This window comes from Pseudorasbora parva, chromosome 12 (assembly GCF_024679245.1).
Source record: "Pseudorasbora parva isolate DD20220531a chromosome 12, ASM2467924v1, whole genome shotgun sequence".
Classification (NCBI taxonomy): domain Eukaryota; kingdom Metazoa; phylum Chordata; class Actinopteri; order Cypriniformes; family Gobionidae; genus Pseudorasbora; species Pseudorasbora parva.
The window spans coordinates 35,985,625-36,002,146 of NC_090183.1; the positions used below are offsets into that span (position 1 = coordinate 35,985,625).

Sequence of the window (16,522 nt, forward strand, 5' to 3'; positions counted from 1 at the left end):
GGGTTTGTGGACTGTTCCATTGCCCATGTGTCCCTTCCTTTAAGACAAAATGTTTCAGGCTACAGGCTACATGACATACATGACAATCTTGTTTCAAATTGTGTTTTCACCTGTTTTAATTGAGGAGAATGTACGTGATTCTAGAAGGTATTCATGGATTATTTCTGTTGAAAGAGAAATAAATCAAATAACAGCATTTAAAGGGATGTTTGTCCATTCCTGAATAATTAGTTGTTTATTTTAAATCATAAAAGCCTTGTTTATTTTAGTACATTATTTTCACAGCCAAAAACTAAAAAGAAAAAAACACTGTACTATATGTCATTGAAGTAGTCATCTTTTCTTTCTTTTTTTTCATACAATATAGGGTTATTGTCTCTAAAAACAAGCCCTGCCCTATGCGTGGCAGAATGAAATGTTTTATAAACCCAGAGCATTGCACTGACTTCCCCTTTTCACAAACAGTGAGTGACTAACAGCATCGCAATTCGCTTTAACCTCATAAAATGGCAGAGGCAACTAGAAGAGTAAGTAGGCAATTCTTGACAATTCATTTCTAACAATCAGTCACGAGTAACAGCATTAGTCACACAAAAAAGGTACTAAAGAGCTAAACAAATACTAAAGCGTTTCAAAATCAAATAAATGACAACTTCCTTTTTAAAAACATTTATAAATAATTAAAATGTGTTCTAGATAGCTAATGCTTAAAGGCACAAGATTCTATATGCAGGCAAATTGTGTTTATTTACTGTCACAGAGCTGGTCTCTGTAACATGAAGGAGATCTGTAACAAACATTTATTGCTATGGTGCGGCATTAGAGATGAGTAACCAAGTCTCGAAAGGGGGTTGTTGTTGTGTTTTTAACCCTGTAAAGCCTGACATATGAAGCAGTGGTAAGAACAATCTATTAGTTTGAAAGGAACAGTTTATCGAACCAGTAAACAAAATATAAATTATAGTTGATTCAAAAAGTTTATATTTTTTAATAAAAGTACTTACACAGAAGGCTCAAAAATGTTAGTTGTCACTTTACATCTCCCAATAATATGTCAGTCAAATGATATTTATGCTTAGTTTTATAATCAAAGCTCTGTAGTTTTTTCATTGCAAGGGTCAAAACACAGGCAAGGAAAGTTCATTTATATAGCACATTTCATACACATGGTAATTCATAATGTTTTAGATAAAGGAAAGGGAATTAAACACAAAATAAAAGGAAAACTAAAACGGAATTAAAAGAGATACAGAAGAAATATATGACAGTTAAAAGAATTGAGAGTAAAAAGATGATAGACTTCTCAAACCAGTTCAACTTGTACTTAACTTCACTTCCTCATACTGGTTGTACTCTTTACTCATACTCTTTCTCTGTGGTTTGTCATAGCGGATGACAGCCCCACCCCCACATGTGATCTCTTTAATGAAACCAGATGTGGCCGGAATAATAGCTGAAAGCAGTTTGCTTTGCTTTGAGTGAACCCTTGGTATTTTAGCTGATATGATCCTAATGATCTAAATGATCTGTTAGGTTTATATTTTATGAGCATATCTAGAATATATTGAGGGCCTAGGCCATTAAACATCTTTTTTTTTTTATTATAATAAAAATAAATTATATATATATATTTTTAATATATTTTTTAAATCAAAGGGCAGAAGGCATGTAGAAGATAATGTACAACAGGTTGGGTCTTCTTTATATAAAACAAATTAATTAAACAGCTATGATATAATCATATGTTATGTATTTGAAGGTGATCTAATTGAGATATTAAACCTTTATCTTTTCAGTACGCCTTCCACGCGAGAATAAATAATCGCGGGAGTTCTGAGGTCAGCCATGATGGACACATTAGCATAGAAGATCTGAGAAATGCACTTCTGGATGATACTAATGTAGCACAAATACTGCGTGACTTCAAAAGTTTGGGAAGAGACTATGAACTAAAAATAGCTGAATATCTTACTAATAACATCCCAACATATCCAACTCCAATTGAATTTCACATCTCAGAGGTGACCCATGTCACTGACTCAAACAGTTTTGACAAAATCTGTGAGTCAGAGGGATTCCGTGCACATCAGCAACATGTTGATGATAAGAAGTTCTTGTGGTGGAGCCTGAAGATTGATGAAGAGAGTTTACAAGCAGCTGAGAAGCGTTATCTGGACACGGTGTTCCCAAACAGATCCGAAGAACAAATAGAAAGACAGGAGCCTTTCCTCCATATGTTCACCACATCACCTGCATTCGACGAAAAATCACGCTATGGCCACTTTCGATTCTCATTTCCTCTGAGAGATCTGATGGAAAGATACAGAGTGCAGAAGTGTGGAGACCAAGATCCAGTTCTCAGGGAATATAAGACAATGTTTTACAAGCAGGAGATCATGTATGTTGTTCTTGTTCACAGCCCTGAGGACAATGAGATGTTTGAGGAATACAAAAAGATTGAAAACAGCCCATTTGTAGATTATACAAATAATCAAATTGTCTGGAATGCACAAGCCGTTGGTAATGCCATTAGTTCTGAACTGATACTGAATGAAGAGGACAAAATAGCCGAGGTTAAACCTGTGTGCGGAGAATTTTATGTATGGGATCATGTTTGCCTGGCATTTCATTTAGATGATATCTTACAGTTTCCTAAAGAAACCCTTATAAATCACTGCAAAGAATGTGATCTGGCTGATAACAACATTGCAAAAGAAAAAAACTACACACGTCAAAGAGCAAAAACAAAAATCGATCAATTAAAGGAGTCATTAAAGAAGAGTTAAAGCAAGCACATCTGATTTATGTGTGCAGGAAACAGACCACCACACCAGCATTCATCTGGTAGAAGAAGTTTAAATAATTTACATTACATTTATATAATTTAGTTCGTTTACTGGCTCCTCACTATATTTTGACTTGATTTATTGTATTTGTTTTTCTAATCTTAAATCTTAAATTTACTTTCTAAATTATTGTGATCAGTTTTTCTTATTCACTTTACCCGATGCATATTTAACTTTGTTTTACCTATATTTTCTTGCTATATGCATATGGCAGTAATTTTCATTTTTGTAAAGGTTTCTTGGACCTTCCTCTGGATACGGACATTGGATATTACACTTTTCTAGTTAGACCAGTTTGTCTGACTTCAGACTTTATAATATGGAAAACACTATGATCATTAAACTCTAATGCATTTGATTGAAACTCTGACTCCTGATCTGCTTTGTTCATATGGGACTAGTTGCATTAATACCATTATGTATCCAACGTTGTAGCACGTGATACATAAAATGAATAAATATAGTGTTATGGCTGTGTCATAATCTAATCAAGTAGAGATTAGCAAAGGGATGTATAATCAATCTTATACTTTTCGAATTCATATTAGGCCAGGCTACATTTTTAAGTAACTGACTTTTGAACCGGTTATGTATGACCAGTTTTCATCACCTCAGCATTGACAATGTTTGCAAAGTAGAAACAATCATTGGTTTTATTGCAAGCTTACAGGACAAAGTTCACTTCTGAATCTATAGACTGGTAGTTCAAATTAGATTACTTTTCAGCTGGAAAACATCATGTACAATCAGATTTATAAGGACAAGTGATTAAAAAGATATGAGAATAAACCGAATTTACAAAGCACTTATCATATCATGATAAAGTTCTCATTTTTTAGCAGTCTCAGAACAGTTTGATTACATTACACAGCAATATTGTTATGATCTACCCCCAGTTTGTTTCATTCATTCTGAGTACATGTTTCTGCAAGCTTCGAGATGCTGTGAGTAGAGTTCAGCGTACTCCTTCGCTGTGTTGAGCTGCTGTTCACACCAGTCAATAAGGAAGTTCTTCAGCACATTCACTCGGGAGTTATTGAAATGCACAATCTGCCACACAGAAGTCCAATAAATAAACAATAGCTTGTATAAATGTACAATGTGTAATCAAAATTACTTTAAAATGAAGCAGCAGTCATGTCACAAGGTCAGTCATGTTTCCAGTGTAACAACTCTGGGAACACATTTGGCAGATAATCAGTCACGGCATTTACCTCTTGTTTAGCCACAGAAGAGACCAGGTTGAACTCGTTCTCAACAGCTTTTTGAAACGCCTCCATCTACAGCATTAGGCACAGAAAGACTTCATCTGAATTTACCAGTTAAACAGGTTAACATTTCAGTGTGGACGTGGACAAAGAAAATATGCAAGATACACAGATTAAAATCATACCACTTCTCTTTTATTGGCCTTGGCCTTTTCTGCACTCTTCTTAACAGTTTCCAGCTCTATCAGTTTACAGGTTCTTCTGAAGAGCATCTCCTGTTACAAAACATTATGGTGGGAATTTTTCACTAACTCTGTTTGCAAGTTGCATCATCATCCCAGTATGTGCCATATGTAACTAATACCACTGTGAGGACAGCAGCGCTAGGCCGAGAGGCTACTCACTGCAGAGCCATTACCTCCAGGCCCATTGACAACTACACTACCACTTGTGCTGCATCAAAAAGTTCACAAAGACGTTATAAAACTAATCCACATGAAATGAGCAGTTTAGTCCAAACTTTCAGACGAGACACAGACATTTTAACAGATTTAAGTTACCCCTCATTTACACTGAACACGTGTGCGGCGCATTACGGCTTCGACAAGGTTTTATTCCATCCTCCACGTGGTGCTAACTCCATAGACAGTAAAAGAAATGGACCGAGCGTTCCCATTGACGTCTACGGCGAAAGAATGAAGTCAACCTAGGGGCACTCACTTCCTGATGGCTGAGCGAACTGCGCAGGCTCAGACTGAGCTTGACGACGTAGATGTGACGTGAGCCTCCTGTCTGACAGCTGTGAGTCTTCTAGTAGATGTGGAAAGCGAAAGCTGAATCACGTTGTTTAAATATTTTCTCACGTTGCTTTTGGCTCACTATGGGCTTCTCCCCATTCTTCCCCCTTGACTTTATCAGACTTTATGCCTCCACGTCCCCCCGATTGTCTCATAGACAGTAAAAGATTGCCTGCGAGCGTCTCTTCAGGTCTATACGGTAATTTCTCAACTTTGCGACAGGGTCGCGTTGGTTATGACGCAATCGTTAGCCTATTTTTACAAAAACAGCTGCTGCGGGGCGATAGTGTAAGATACAAGGTAATGGAGCCTTTTATACATTGTCATGTTTCTTTAGAAATAAACAATGGACAAATGGAGTCTTTAAACGTCTCAGATGTAAAGTTATTCACTGTCAAAGTGACTCAAAAATGAATGGGAGTCAATGGGATGCTAACAGCAGGTGATGGCTTGGTTAGCAATGGCAGCCCCTAGGGGTGGAACGCTTTCCGAGCGCTAGATTACCCCCTTGGCTAACTCACACCTAGAGCATATCAGAAGCGGAGCGACTGGACGAGTGAGACCACGTGATTTGCCTGTCCGACGTCCATTTCTCGTCTCCTACCAAGGATATACTGCCAATATACATGCAATACGTTTGGGAGTCTGCACAGGGTGTTTATTTTGAAATTGACAAGGATTTTTGACTTTTATTTTGTATTTCCGGTGCGACTTGGACGCGCGTCCGTCAAAAATAGACTGGGCAACAAAAAAAATAGACTGGGCACCTATATTTAGTGAAGCGACGCGGAGAGCCGCTTCTGGGAAGCTTCTGAAACACGCCGTGTCGCAGCCGGTGTAAACACAAGCATTGACTAGAATGGGCGCGATCAGCTCTGGTAGCCGTGTCGCAGCCGTAATGCGCCGCACACGTGTTCAGTGTAAATGAGGGGTAAGGCTTTTTTTTCAAATATAAACATTCATAAACACACACATCAGCTGTTATGATAAACAGAAGCTCAATCATGCTTGCTTGACATGCGAGAGCCAATAAGGTTCATTTTCGTGTGTTTTGCACAAGCGGCAACTGCCCGCAGTTTCTGTTGAAGCCAATACGGTAGTCATTTAAACTGCAATTCATCGACTGGCCATCAGGGACAGGCTCCAGAAAGGAGCAGAATCTCATCGAGCCCCATGTTAAAATCCCCAACTTTACAGCAGAAAAACATGTTTACAGCCTGGAACAAATTGTGGTTTTGGTCTATATAGCTAATTATGCCCTTCATGACAACTGTGAGAGGGGGTGAATTTTTTTATAACTCATTCATTTACATTATATAAAGTTAGCCTGACAAGCTAGACCCACATCAAAATGTTTGGTCTGGAAAGTCACCATTAACAGGGCGTAATCCGAGGGGCGGGATAAACGGTTGTCTTTCATACTCCCTCTGCACGCAATTGGATAGCGCTACAACCAACCAGAGCAACATAATGTGGAGCTAGTTGATAGATTAAACATTCGCTGTATCCGGTCGGCAAAACTCCGATCACATCTTCCCTTTTTAAGAATTACTTCATTGTCATTCTTGTTCTTTTCTCAGAGAAAATCTTAACTCCAAGTCTTCCAGAGTCAAGGTCAAAGTTGATTCGACAGCGTATACACGATGTGATTGGCCTGAACAGAGTTTGGTTTTTACAGCTCAGAACTGTATTGAGAGTTGCTAGACGACACACGCGGCAGATTAGATTTGCTGCTGCTAGGGTGCGTCAAGATTTTTTGGCTAATATAAAGCCATAGACAGTTAAAAAAAATATGGACATAGTGTCCGTGGCATCACCCATAGGGATTCTCATAAGCCGTTCTGAAGCGTAAAGTAGAGACGAGCTGGCCGCTGCCATCTTAGCAGCGCGTGTCAGTCCCGGATAACAGAAAATGGGCAAAGAGGTGTGACGTGGGTGGAGCTTAGGTGATACAATGACTATAGACAAATAAACTATAAATGGCTATCCACCTGTCACTCAAAGTAACCACGCCCTTAATTATGCAGAACTTCAAGGCTTTATATAATGTAAATGAATGAAATGAAAGTCACCCCCTCACAGTTGTAATGAAGGGCAAAATTAGCTGTATAGACCAAAACCACAATTTGTACCAGGCTGTAAACATGATTTTTTTCTGCTGTAAAGTTGGGAAATTTAACATGGGGCTAAATGAGATTATGCTCCCTTCTGGAGCCTGTCTATAGTGGCCAGTTGAGGAATTGCAGTTTAAATTACTTCAGTATTGGTAGTATTTCAAGAGACTAGGTGGTTGGCTTGCATAAAGCCTTAAAGTTCTGCATAATTAAGGGCGTCGGCACTTTGAGTGGCAGGTGGATAGCCATTTATCTGCAGTCTGTTAGTCATTGCATCATCTCAGCTCCACCCACGTCCCGCCTCTTTGCCTATTTTCTGTTATCCGGGCATGACGCACTGACAACATAGCAATGGCCAGTTTGTCTCTACTTTACACTCCAGAACTGCTCTTCGGAAGACTATGGGTGATGCCACGGACACTACGTCCATTTTTTTTTTACAGTCTATGGTTTCGCATCACATTTGAGCTTCGGCAAGAACCACAGAACCAATGAGGTTCATTCTCATATAACGCAGCACGTTTGAGCTTCCAGAAGGTTAGGTTGAGCTTCTGTTTTGTTCGCTGATCAATGTTTATGTGAAAAAAATTAATTCAATCAATTAAATCTGTTCATCATATAAAGCGATCATGTGTCTTCAGGAAAAAAATGGTCTAAACCACTCTAATCATGTGGATTAGTTTTAGAATCTCTTTATTAACTTTTTGTGGTCGTTTATCACTTCATTTTTGTTCTGAAGATGAACGAAAGTCTTACGGTTTTGTAAAAACTTAGTGTACGGTTAGCGGTTGAGCGGGATTCGCGATCAATACCACCACCCCCAACTTCCGTTCTGACACTGCTGTCTTCAGGCTACGGTGACGTGGTTCTGCTGTAAGATTTATATAATTTTCTGTGGCGGAGCAAAAATGGCCCAAGTAAATGGGAATACTGTATCTAAAAGGTAAGTTACTCTGTATAAAACATGGCATAAAAGTGGTATCACAAATAATCACAGTCATGCTTATAGGCATTTCATAAAACATACTTTCTCTGCCTCTTGGTAGCGAGATTCCAAGTCCAGACCCAAACCAAGAGTGGTTAGGTTGTTAGTGGCAACTTGCTCAAAGTTTCGCTAAAGATAGAGAGAGAAAAAAACATTAACATTTTTGCATTCAATATTTGTATCTAAATAATAGAATGAGAACCCTTCAGTTGTGTTCAAAGATTTTGCATGTAAAGTGCACTAACCTTTACTGCCTCTATAATATCAGACAGCTTCAAACAAACCCTAAAGAAACACAACATCTGAATAAACGGATTATCCGCTCATTTCTCTTACACATTCTCTCTTTATTCAGCATGCACATTAATGCAGAAACAAAAGGTCATTTTATTTAGTAAATTCTAACTTGGAGAAAGCTACAGCAGCTGCATCGTCCTGATTCACACAAAGATGGAGAGATGTGGAGAAATGTCCACAGGCCAAAGCAAGCTCTGTAAAACAAACACACACACACACACACACACACACACACACACACACACACACACACACACACACACACACACACACACACACACACACACACACACACACACACACACACACACAGTGATATATGAGCCAGCTGTATTCTTAAATGATGTGTGTAAACTTCTTGCAGTGACTTACTTTGCTCTGTCATCACAACATCAAGTAATTTCTATTGAGAGAAGAACAAAATATTTCACATTGAAATATAAAATGACTAATAGTCCACTGGTCAGATAAAACTGAAAAATAGCTTAGTGTACCTCTGTGGCAACCTTTGACAAAGCAGCAATATTTGTGTTTTTATTTCTCTCGTTCTGAAAGAAGTTGTCCACATCCTGGGGAGATTACATTTTATATATAAATCACATTAATATAGTTTTAGTCCTATATCATATCACTGCACAGTGCAGTGTTTGGTACAAAAGACTTTCCCAGCAGTGGATGGGATGAAAACCTGCATAAATCGCTCACATAAACAACAAACTTTCACACAGATATACCTTATGACTTTCCTTCCTCATCTCCTCCATAGCCTGACTAAGACGATTCAAGATTCCTTTCCTGCCTCTCTGTTTTCCAGGAGACTAGTCGAAATACACATACAAAGACAAAAGTGAGATTAATCAACAAATATTTTGTCACCTTTCCCTCAAAACTGATTAAGGTTATGACAGAAAAACAGCAAAATGGGTCAATAAAAACAGAAGCCTTTCATGCAAAGATCTTCAAGGTGGTAGCTGTGTTTTTGAACCATGATAACCAGTTTCCAGCAGGTTCATGCGGGATCGGGTCTCCACAAGCTGATCAATGACAAAAAATGATACCTAATGAGGTAATGACCAGCTACCATGTTCCAAAACACAAATACTACCTTCAGTTTTAGCTAAAGACCTCAGCAGGTTAGCATTGCATTTTCAATCATAGATGAAGTTATGATGCAGATTTTGAATTCATGAAAAATCAGTCATATTTTCTGTATGTATGTATGTATGTATGTATGTGTGTGCATGTGCGTGTGTATATTAAACCTCAGAGTTAATAAGAAAGCTGTCCAGTGCTTTGCACTTGCAGAGAGTTGGGTGTGTTGCCACCTGCTGGAGATAAAACTCCAAAGCTTTACAATAACCCTGCCAATCTTTGCCTAGAGCCAGGAAACCTGAACACACATAAGAAACAAAGCATCAAACCAAGTGGCAACTACACACACACACACACACACACACACACACACACACACACACACACACACACACACACACACACACACACACACACACATCTCAGAACTAACACTATTCATACATTTTGTCTGAATTGCCTGTACATATTCAAAAGTATACATACCAAGTTGTTTGAGGGCTTTGGTCTGCATGTTTGACTGTGATGGAAGTGCTTTAGGAGGCAAAGGTGGAAACTGTGGGCATAAAATCATCAACTCAATATTCGAATAAGTTCTTAGATCTTATGGTTTTAATGAAAATGAGTAAGCATTGCCTAATGGGTCATTCAATGTCAACTCAGTCACAGGTCCCTGGCTCAAATTTATATTTTTTCTTAAGAAATATGAAATGCCATGGATAAATACCGTATTGACGGAGTAATTAATTTTGTAGAGGGGGGGGTCGAAATTACAAAAAACACTTGACAGCATGACAGCATCTGCTGAACAGATATTATAGATGGGCAAAAATGCTGCAATTTTTCTAGTAATTTGGCTCCAAATTTCATCTGAAAATATAATTTGACCCTCCATATTTATCCATGGCATTTCATATTTTGGCTTTCATCACTATTTATGTTAGTATATATATATGGGAGTGTTTAGACTATTCACTCACTATAATTCCCTGAATTCCAGGAACATTTTCTTGTGAGAAAAGACTCTGTTGAAGCCAGTCAAAGTCTTCATATGCTCGAAAAACACACACCCCAACACTGCTATTTAACTGAGGGAAGAATGATGCAATGCTATTTTAGCATTCGACAAAACATATTCGGAACATTTTATGCATTTACTAGGCATCTTACTTTCTGGGACGTGATGGCAAACGTCAGAACGTCTCCATCCTCAGTCAAATCAGTGATTCTGATGCTGCTCGCACTCACACTTAGTTCTGATTCTGCACTTGAACCTTCCTAAAACACTCACACAGACATTCATTTACACAGTACAAGAATTGCAATCAGTACTTGCAATCAACAAGACAACTATAAACACTCAGGGTTTTTATAAGCAAATTTCCTTGTTGTGAAACTTAATTATAATAATATTATATTAATAATATTCCAGTAGCTTATATCCATTTTTATAAGGTTCAATAGTAACATGAGTTAGTGTATCAGGCATCATACACAATTGAACAATATGTTAACAGCCTTAAAATTGTTTACTGTAATGCATGTTTAACAATATTTAATAACAATGTGTATACAGTCAAACCAAAAATTATTCAGATATAATTTTTTACAAGTGGATGCAGGACACTATAGTTGATTTATATAAGTGAGGATAGCAAAATAAAGTAAACTCTGACATATTATACCCAAAACATTCTTCATACAGTGCACTACCAGTAAAATTAATACAAATTTGGGACCAAAATGATTCAGACACTTTGACTTGAGCACGGTTTGACCTAGTGTTTTTTCTTTAACTGCTAATTTGACCTTTTACACCACAGACTGAACAAAATGAAGCATTGCTAGGTAATTGGTTGAGTAAATTGGTATTATCTAATTGTGGACTTAAATTTAACAGCTGACAGCTGATATACCTTTCAAAGTTATCTATCAAAGTTATCTGACATTATCAAGATGAATTTGTTCTTACAGTTTAACTCGGAGTTCTTGTCATATTTCAACCATTTTGTGGTTTGACTGTGTGTGTGTGTATATATATATATAAAACATTTATAAATGAACCAATATTAATCAATGCTACAAAAGATATTTAAAGAATTAACATTACCAAATAAAAAATTGTCTACAAAGAGCAAATGGTTGAAGACCATGTTACTAGATGGTCATGTGATAATCCAGAAGATAAACCAGAAATGGTTACTTACCATCTCACAGAAATTCAACAGGTTTCCTACTTTGGTTTAATCTTCAAAAGGGAAAAAACAGAGGCATATGAGAAAACCAAAAGTAAACCCTTCTCTTAATCCTTCTTATAAACCCTTTGTTCTGTCCTCTCTTTTTTCTAATCTCGTTCCCTTCCTCACTCTCTCTCCAGTTGATGCAAAATGCTCACACGCACATTCTTGCGGAGACAGGATATCCTTCAGATCAAAGGTCACTATGGTCCTGCGATTTGGTTGTATGTGAAATTGTATCCAATATATAGTTTTTTAGTGTCCTCTTTCGAATGACATCTGGAATACACTCAAACTAAGTAACTTGTAAAGCACACTCATTACAGGCTACTGAGTAACCAAGCACAGTTACACTGGGCAAAGTTTATGAGATTCACCTGACTGCAGCGTTCATAGCATGCATAAACCCATTGAAGCTGCCTGGATTTCAAACCATTTAAGAAAATATGGTGGCAAACACAAATCAGAATGAAGCACTTCACAGTCACCTGGTGAAAGAATGAATGGCAAAATTAATTACGGTTAAAAAAAGCAGTTGACACTGGGACTATAAATAGATAGATAGTGATGGAATAAAAGATGCACAAAGATCAAACTAAAATCTGGTCATTTTTTATTCTAACTTTGCAAATCAGTTACATTTTACATACAAAGTCAAGCTTAATACAGCCTGCCACTTCCTATAGTTTCCCAAACGACTTCTGACTTGTTCACGTAGAGTGTTTGTAGTACGATAACAGGTCATCCAGACTCTGTGTTTGGGCAGTCTGTGGTTGAGCAGGTTGTGCATATGTGGGCATGTCAGAAGGATGACTAGAAGTAGATATGTTCTGTGTGTCTCTTTCTGTGGCCCTTTGGGATTCAGACCACTTGAAGGCAAGTTTTCCTTTGGCCTGCCCTTTGTTTGTTGCTCTGTTGTGATTGGCCCATCTGTCATCTGCAAAATAAGCAGAGGGAGGAGCAAAATCCGAGTCTCGCTCCTCTCGACGACGACTGGTCCACTGACCCCAGGAGAACTCTGGAAAAGGAAATAAATGCGTACGTTGGGTTTTCTTCAAAACACTGGAGCAAATGAATAGGAAGGAAGGAATATGTACGGTCATGTACCTTTGCCTCTATCCCAATCTCTTACGTATGGAACGCCAGGTTTGGTGTCTTTTCTTTCCTGAATCTCCACCTCCACTTTCGACACTGTTGCAGGGGCTGGAGGTCCAACTTCAATATCGTCATCATTCTCAGCACCAGCAGCAGCAGGAGCTACAAAAAACATCCACACAACCTTTAGAAATCACCACCAACATAGAGATACACATTTAATATACACATATAAAACTTCACACCATCTTCTTCATCCCCTGGCTCCAGCTTGCTTTTCTTCGTCCTTCTCATCCTCACTTTAGCGAGTCGAGTTTCAAGCAGGGCTTTCCGCTTATCCTTCAGTTGCTCACGTTTGCTGCGCTGTTCTGTGGTCTACAGAGAGAGAAAAAAACTTGTAAACCTTAAGTTATATGACAGCCAATAGTAGAGGCTGAGGGAAACGGTTTCAATCGCAGCCAATAGTATACAAGCTAAGGACACGTTTAAAAATCACTTAGTTTACTAACTGAACAGCCAACAGTCAGAAATCTAACTGAAATGCACAAATAATGGTTACAATGTTTAAAAAATAATTAATGAATCAAAAATATTTATTAAAAATGTACAATTATTTTTATATTATGATATTTATATATATATATATTTAATCATTTTGACATTCAAAAAATATATCTTACATTATTTCTCTTTGTACATATATATATATATATATATATATATATATATATATATATATATATATATATATATATCAATTGATACTGAATGTTAAGTTATTACTAGAAATGTAGCAAAGTTAATTTTTAATAACAATAATAATTATCACTTTTTTATATCTCTCAATCAACTCAATTCATTATATTAAGTATATATAATTGTGATGCCTATATTCACTTGCATTAAAAATTACATTTTTTAATGATTTACCCTAAATGCATAGACAAAATAGTACAGAAATGTAATATTGTCCATTTTTCAATAATAATAATAACATGGATCACATGTGATAACTGCCTAATTCTGGCCAAAACAAAGTGTCTTAGAAGGCAACATAAATAATGCTGGCTATCTTTTGGAACAGTCTTTGCTTCGAATGCACACTTGCAAAGCCTTATAATGCTGTCTAGGTAGGCAGCTCATTCCGCCTTGGAAAAGAGTTCTTGACTCATTGTTGTTCTGACCTGGTCTCTCAGCATGTCTAGAGTTTCTCTCTGTTTTCTACGTCGGTCCTCATCCTGGGCAAAAGCAAAATACCCAACACCCAGCTCTCTGGCCTCTGAAATGGACACAAAACACTCATGTGAGAGAGTGTGCAGATTTAATTCAACACTCTCAAAGAAGCACTAATTAAAGGCGTTTTCTACACATTAGACAGGTTTTGGTGTGTCTAGAGATCACTTCTCTCCATCACCTTGCTCTCTAATATTTTCATAGTGAATGGGTCCGACAGGTTTCTTCATCTGCTCCTCTTCCTCTCTCTCCCACTGCTCTCTCTGCATTTCTCTCCTCATGTCATCAGATAACAGCGTCCTATCAGCGCCAGTCACCCTGTGCATATAAATAGAAATAAATAGAGCACAAACTAGTTACATACCAATACAAACATGCAAAGCAAAGGTAAGAATAAATGTACCTCTTGTTCTGGAGATCTTGGTCCATTTTCTGAAAATCTGGTAGGTCTTTCCTCAGACATCTTCTAGAACGTCCTAATGCATCAACATAGTCCACCCTGAAAGAGAAGAAAGAAAATCCATAGGTAAGTTCAAATCATGTCACCTGTTAATCAGGTTGAAAATACATTTATAAACACACCATACCATTCTTCATTTGCATTCTGTGGGACTGGAACAGGGACGTTCACATCAGAGTCCTCTCCATCTCGGTCCCCTGCTACATTTGGAGTGTGCATCTGTGGTTCATTCCTCTGGTTTATAATCTTCTGGGTGAAGTCCACAAGGAAAAGACTTTCAGTCTCCTCATCTAAATATAAAAAGAAACTGTCTACTTCAATATCATCTCATTTACAAAACACCCAAAGCAGTGTAAAAACTGATTCAAGAAGTGAAATGTGAAATAATCTGGGAATGCAAGCAAGCATATATACCTGGGAAATCTCCTTTTGTCATCTGTTCATAAAGACGTGCCTTTTCCTCCAATTTTTGTCTGCATAAGACAAAAACGCATCATGAGACCATTAATATTATTGTATTCCACAATCTGAAAAATGAAGGTGATTTAGAGTACCAACAGATGGATCTGAAACAACTTTTTCTACATAATTATATTGTAGAAGTAAGATGATAATAATAATAAAATAATTATATATATATATATATATATATATATAGTTACATTTATATAGCGCTTTTCAAGGCACTCAAAGCACTTTACAAAGAAGGGGGAATCTATATAATCTATATATATAGTATTTGGATACAGTATTTGGATACACTTAAATGTGACCAAAAAAAGTGTATTACATAACTATCAAACAAAGTGTCGACTGCAAACAAGCTATATCCTTTCATGGATCTTTTATTTTTACGGTTACTTGGTAAGATTTTGTGTTATACTGACGTTCATACATCTTAGCTTGGATATACTTTCGGAGCCACTGTACGCCCTGTGAAGCAGGCAAAATACATTTTATTGAGAAAGAGGATAAGAATGAAAATAATGTAGTATGGGTACTGGACTATAAATAACCCTAAAAATCCTATTGTCAGTTAATTCACCTGGATTTATCTAATGTGTTTTCTTCCTCAGCAGTTTCCTGAACATCCCTTTGCGCTCGTACATCGACTCCTTCATTTTGTTTAGTCCAGATATTGGGCTTCTTTGAACACACACACACACACACACACACACACACACACACACACACACACACACACACACAATTATAACAGTCGTATATATAATAATTGAATGATCACATCTAGGCAGGCATGAACTGTAAAGTGTATTACTTTTATTTTTGTCTTGGACTTCTGCGCAGCTCCTGCATCTTGGCCAAGTCTGTCGTGCTTAAATTGTTCCTGCTTCCGATATAATTCCGCTTTCAAATCCACCAGCTGAAATGGAAATTGAAAAGTACACGTTGGCCAAGAGATTGAAAAGATCGTTACATCATTCCCAGTTTAAAAACAGGCACACAGTGCAAGTTTACTGTCAGCTGTCATGCTAAGCTAACTATAACACACAAACACAACTAAAATAAGGAATTAAGTCTTGTTCAAAAGAGATAATATATAAATGAATCACCGATGACGCTGTAACATTGTATGGTTTCTTCTTTTTATCCATGATAACTGTAGCTGATTAGGTGATACAGGGTTCAGGCTAGCATGAACATACATAGACCAAACCAGCATCCATAAACAATGCTGGAAAGAATAAATGTAGCCTGCCATCTGCCGTCACGGAGGTTAGACAAAAGCAATATTATTTTCAATAAAAGATGTTTCTACCTTTTTACAGTCTATGGTTTCTACCATGGTAAAAAAAATATCCAAATTATAGCATTATGATATATGTTGTCCAAAAATACAAAAACAATCAAAAAAAACAAAAACAAGGTAAGCTGGATAGCTGGTTTAAGATGGTCAAGCTGGTATCTCACTTGTATTTTTTTGTTAGTGAAAAATTTGAAAACCATAAGTCTATTTTGAAAACCATTTGAAAACCACAAGTCTATTAACCTAGTTGTTTTCCCATTTTTTGTTCTATTAATTAGTGTTCATCTTAAAGACAACCCCCTCCTCTCTCACGCACTCACTCAGACACATACACACACACAGTAAAGTAATGGCCTATGAACTTATATTCTCCATAAAAATAGGATTATT

General features: G+C 37.2%; 3 protein-coding genes across 4 annotated transcripts; 1 reads left to right on the forward strand and 2 right to left on the reverse strand.

Moving 5' to 3' along the window:
- Positions 1-439: 439 nt before the first annotated feature.
- On the forward strand, positions 440-3,210 carry LOC137093648 (uncharacterized). Its single transcript, XM_067458478.1, has 2 exons — positions 440-527; positions 1,797-3,210. The coding sequence occupies exons 1-2, from the start codon at positions 507-509 to the stop codon at positions 2,784-2,786; spliced, it is 1,011 nt and encodes a 336-aa protein (XP_067314579.1). The 5' UTR covers positions 440-506; the 3' UTR covers positions 2,787-3,210.
- A 292-nt stretch (positions 3,211-3,502) lies between these two features.
- On the reverse strand, positions 3,503-12,030 carry si:dkey-28n18.9 (sorting nexin-5). Of its 2 annotated transcripts, XM_067460063.1 has the most exons (15): positions 11,741-12,030; positions 11,547-11,587; positions 10,510-10,617; positions 10,320-10,427; positions 9,826-9,895; positions 9,510-9,637; positions 8,982-9,065; positions 8,742-8,816; positions 8,620-8,650; positions 8,357-8,441; positions 8,196-8,235; positions 7,993-8,079; positions 4,240-4,329; positions 4,061-4,126; positions 3,503-3,896 (listed from the first exon to the last, which is right to left on the reverse strand). In XM_067460063.1, the coding sequence occupies exons 2-15, from the start codon at positions 11,547-11,549 to the stop codon at positions 3,753-3,755; spliced, it is 1,119 nt and encodes a 372-aa protein (XP_067316164.1). In that variant the 5' UTR covers positions 11,550-11,587; positions 11,741-12,030; the 3' UTR covers positions 3,503-3,752. The 2 variants fall into 2 exon arrangements, with proteins under 2 accessions (XP_067316164.1, XP_067316163.1); XM_067460062.1 differs by having other exon boundaries at positions 11,547-12,030.
- A 142-nt stretch (positions 12,031-12,172) lies between these two features.
- ccdc174 (coiled-coil domain containing 174) lies at positions 12,173-16,085 on the reverse strand. Its single transcript, XM_067460061.1, has 11 exons — positions 15,939-16,085; positions 15,644-15,748; positions 15,410-15,510; positions 14,779-14,837; positions 14,492-14,654; positions 14,308-14,403; positions 14,086-14,222; positions 13,856-13,950; positions 12,917-13,046; positions 12,684-12,833; positions 12,173-12,594 (listed from the first exon to the last, which is right to left on the reverse strand). Exons 1-11 carry the CDS (start codon positions 15,978-15,980, stop codon positions 12,287-12,289), a joined length of 1,386 nt encoding a protein of 461 aa, XP_067316162.1. The 5' UTR covers positions 15,981-16,085; the 3' UTR covers positions 12,173-12,286.
- Between the last annotated feature and the right edge of the window lie 437 nt (positions 16,086-16,522).

Excerpts from the sequence above, each read along its gene's own strand:
- LOC137093648 (XM_067458478.1), top strand. The coding sequence starts at position 507 with ATGGCAGAGGCAACTAGAAGA. Across the intron at positions 528-1,796 it reads TGGCAGAGGCAACTAGAAGA|TACGCCTTCCACGCGAGAAT; the intron begins GTAAGTAGGCAA and ends TTATCTTTTCAG.
- si:dkey-28n18.9 (XM_067460063.1), bottom strand. Across the intron at positions 8,236-8,356 it reads GCTGCTGTAGCTTTCTCCAA|GGTTTGTTTGAAGCTGTCTG; the intron begins GTTAGAATTTAC and ends GTGTTTCTTTAG. Across the intron at positions 4,330-7,992 it reads GCTACCAAGAGGCAGAGAAA|GAGATGCTCTTCAGAAGAAC; the intron begins GTATGTTTTATG and ends GTTTTGTAACAG.
- ccdc174 (XM_067460061.1), bottom strand. The coding sequence starts at position 15,980 with ATGGATAAAAAGAAGAAACCATACAATGTTACAGCGTCATCG. Across the intron at positions 12,834-12,916 it reads GCCAGGGGATGAAGAAGATG|CTCCTGCTGCTGCTGGTGCT; the intron begins GTGTGAAGTTTT and ends TGTTTTTTGTAG. Across the intron at positions 12,595-12,683 it reads AGATTGGGATAGAGGCAAAG|AGTTCTCCTGGGGTCAGTGG; the intron begins GTACATGACCGT and ends TTCCTTTTCCAG.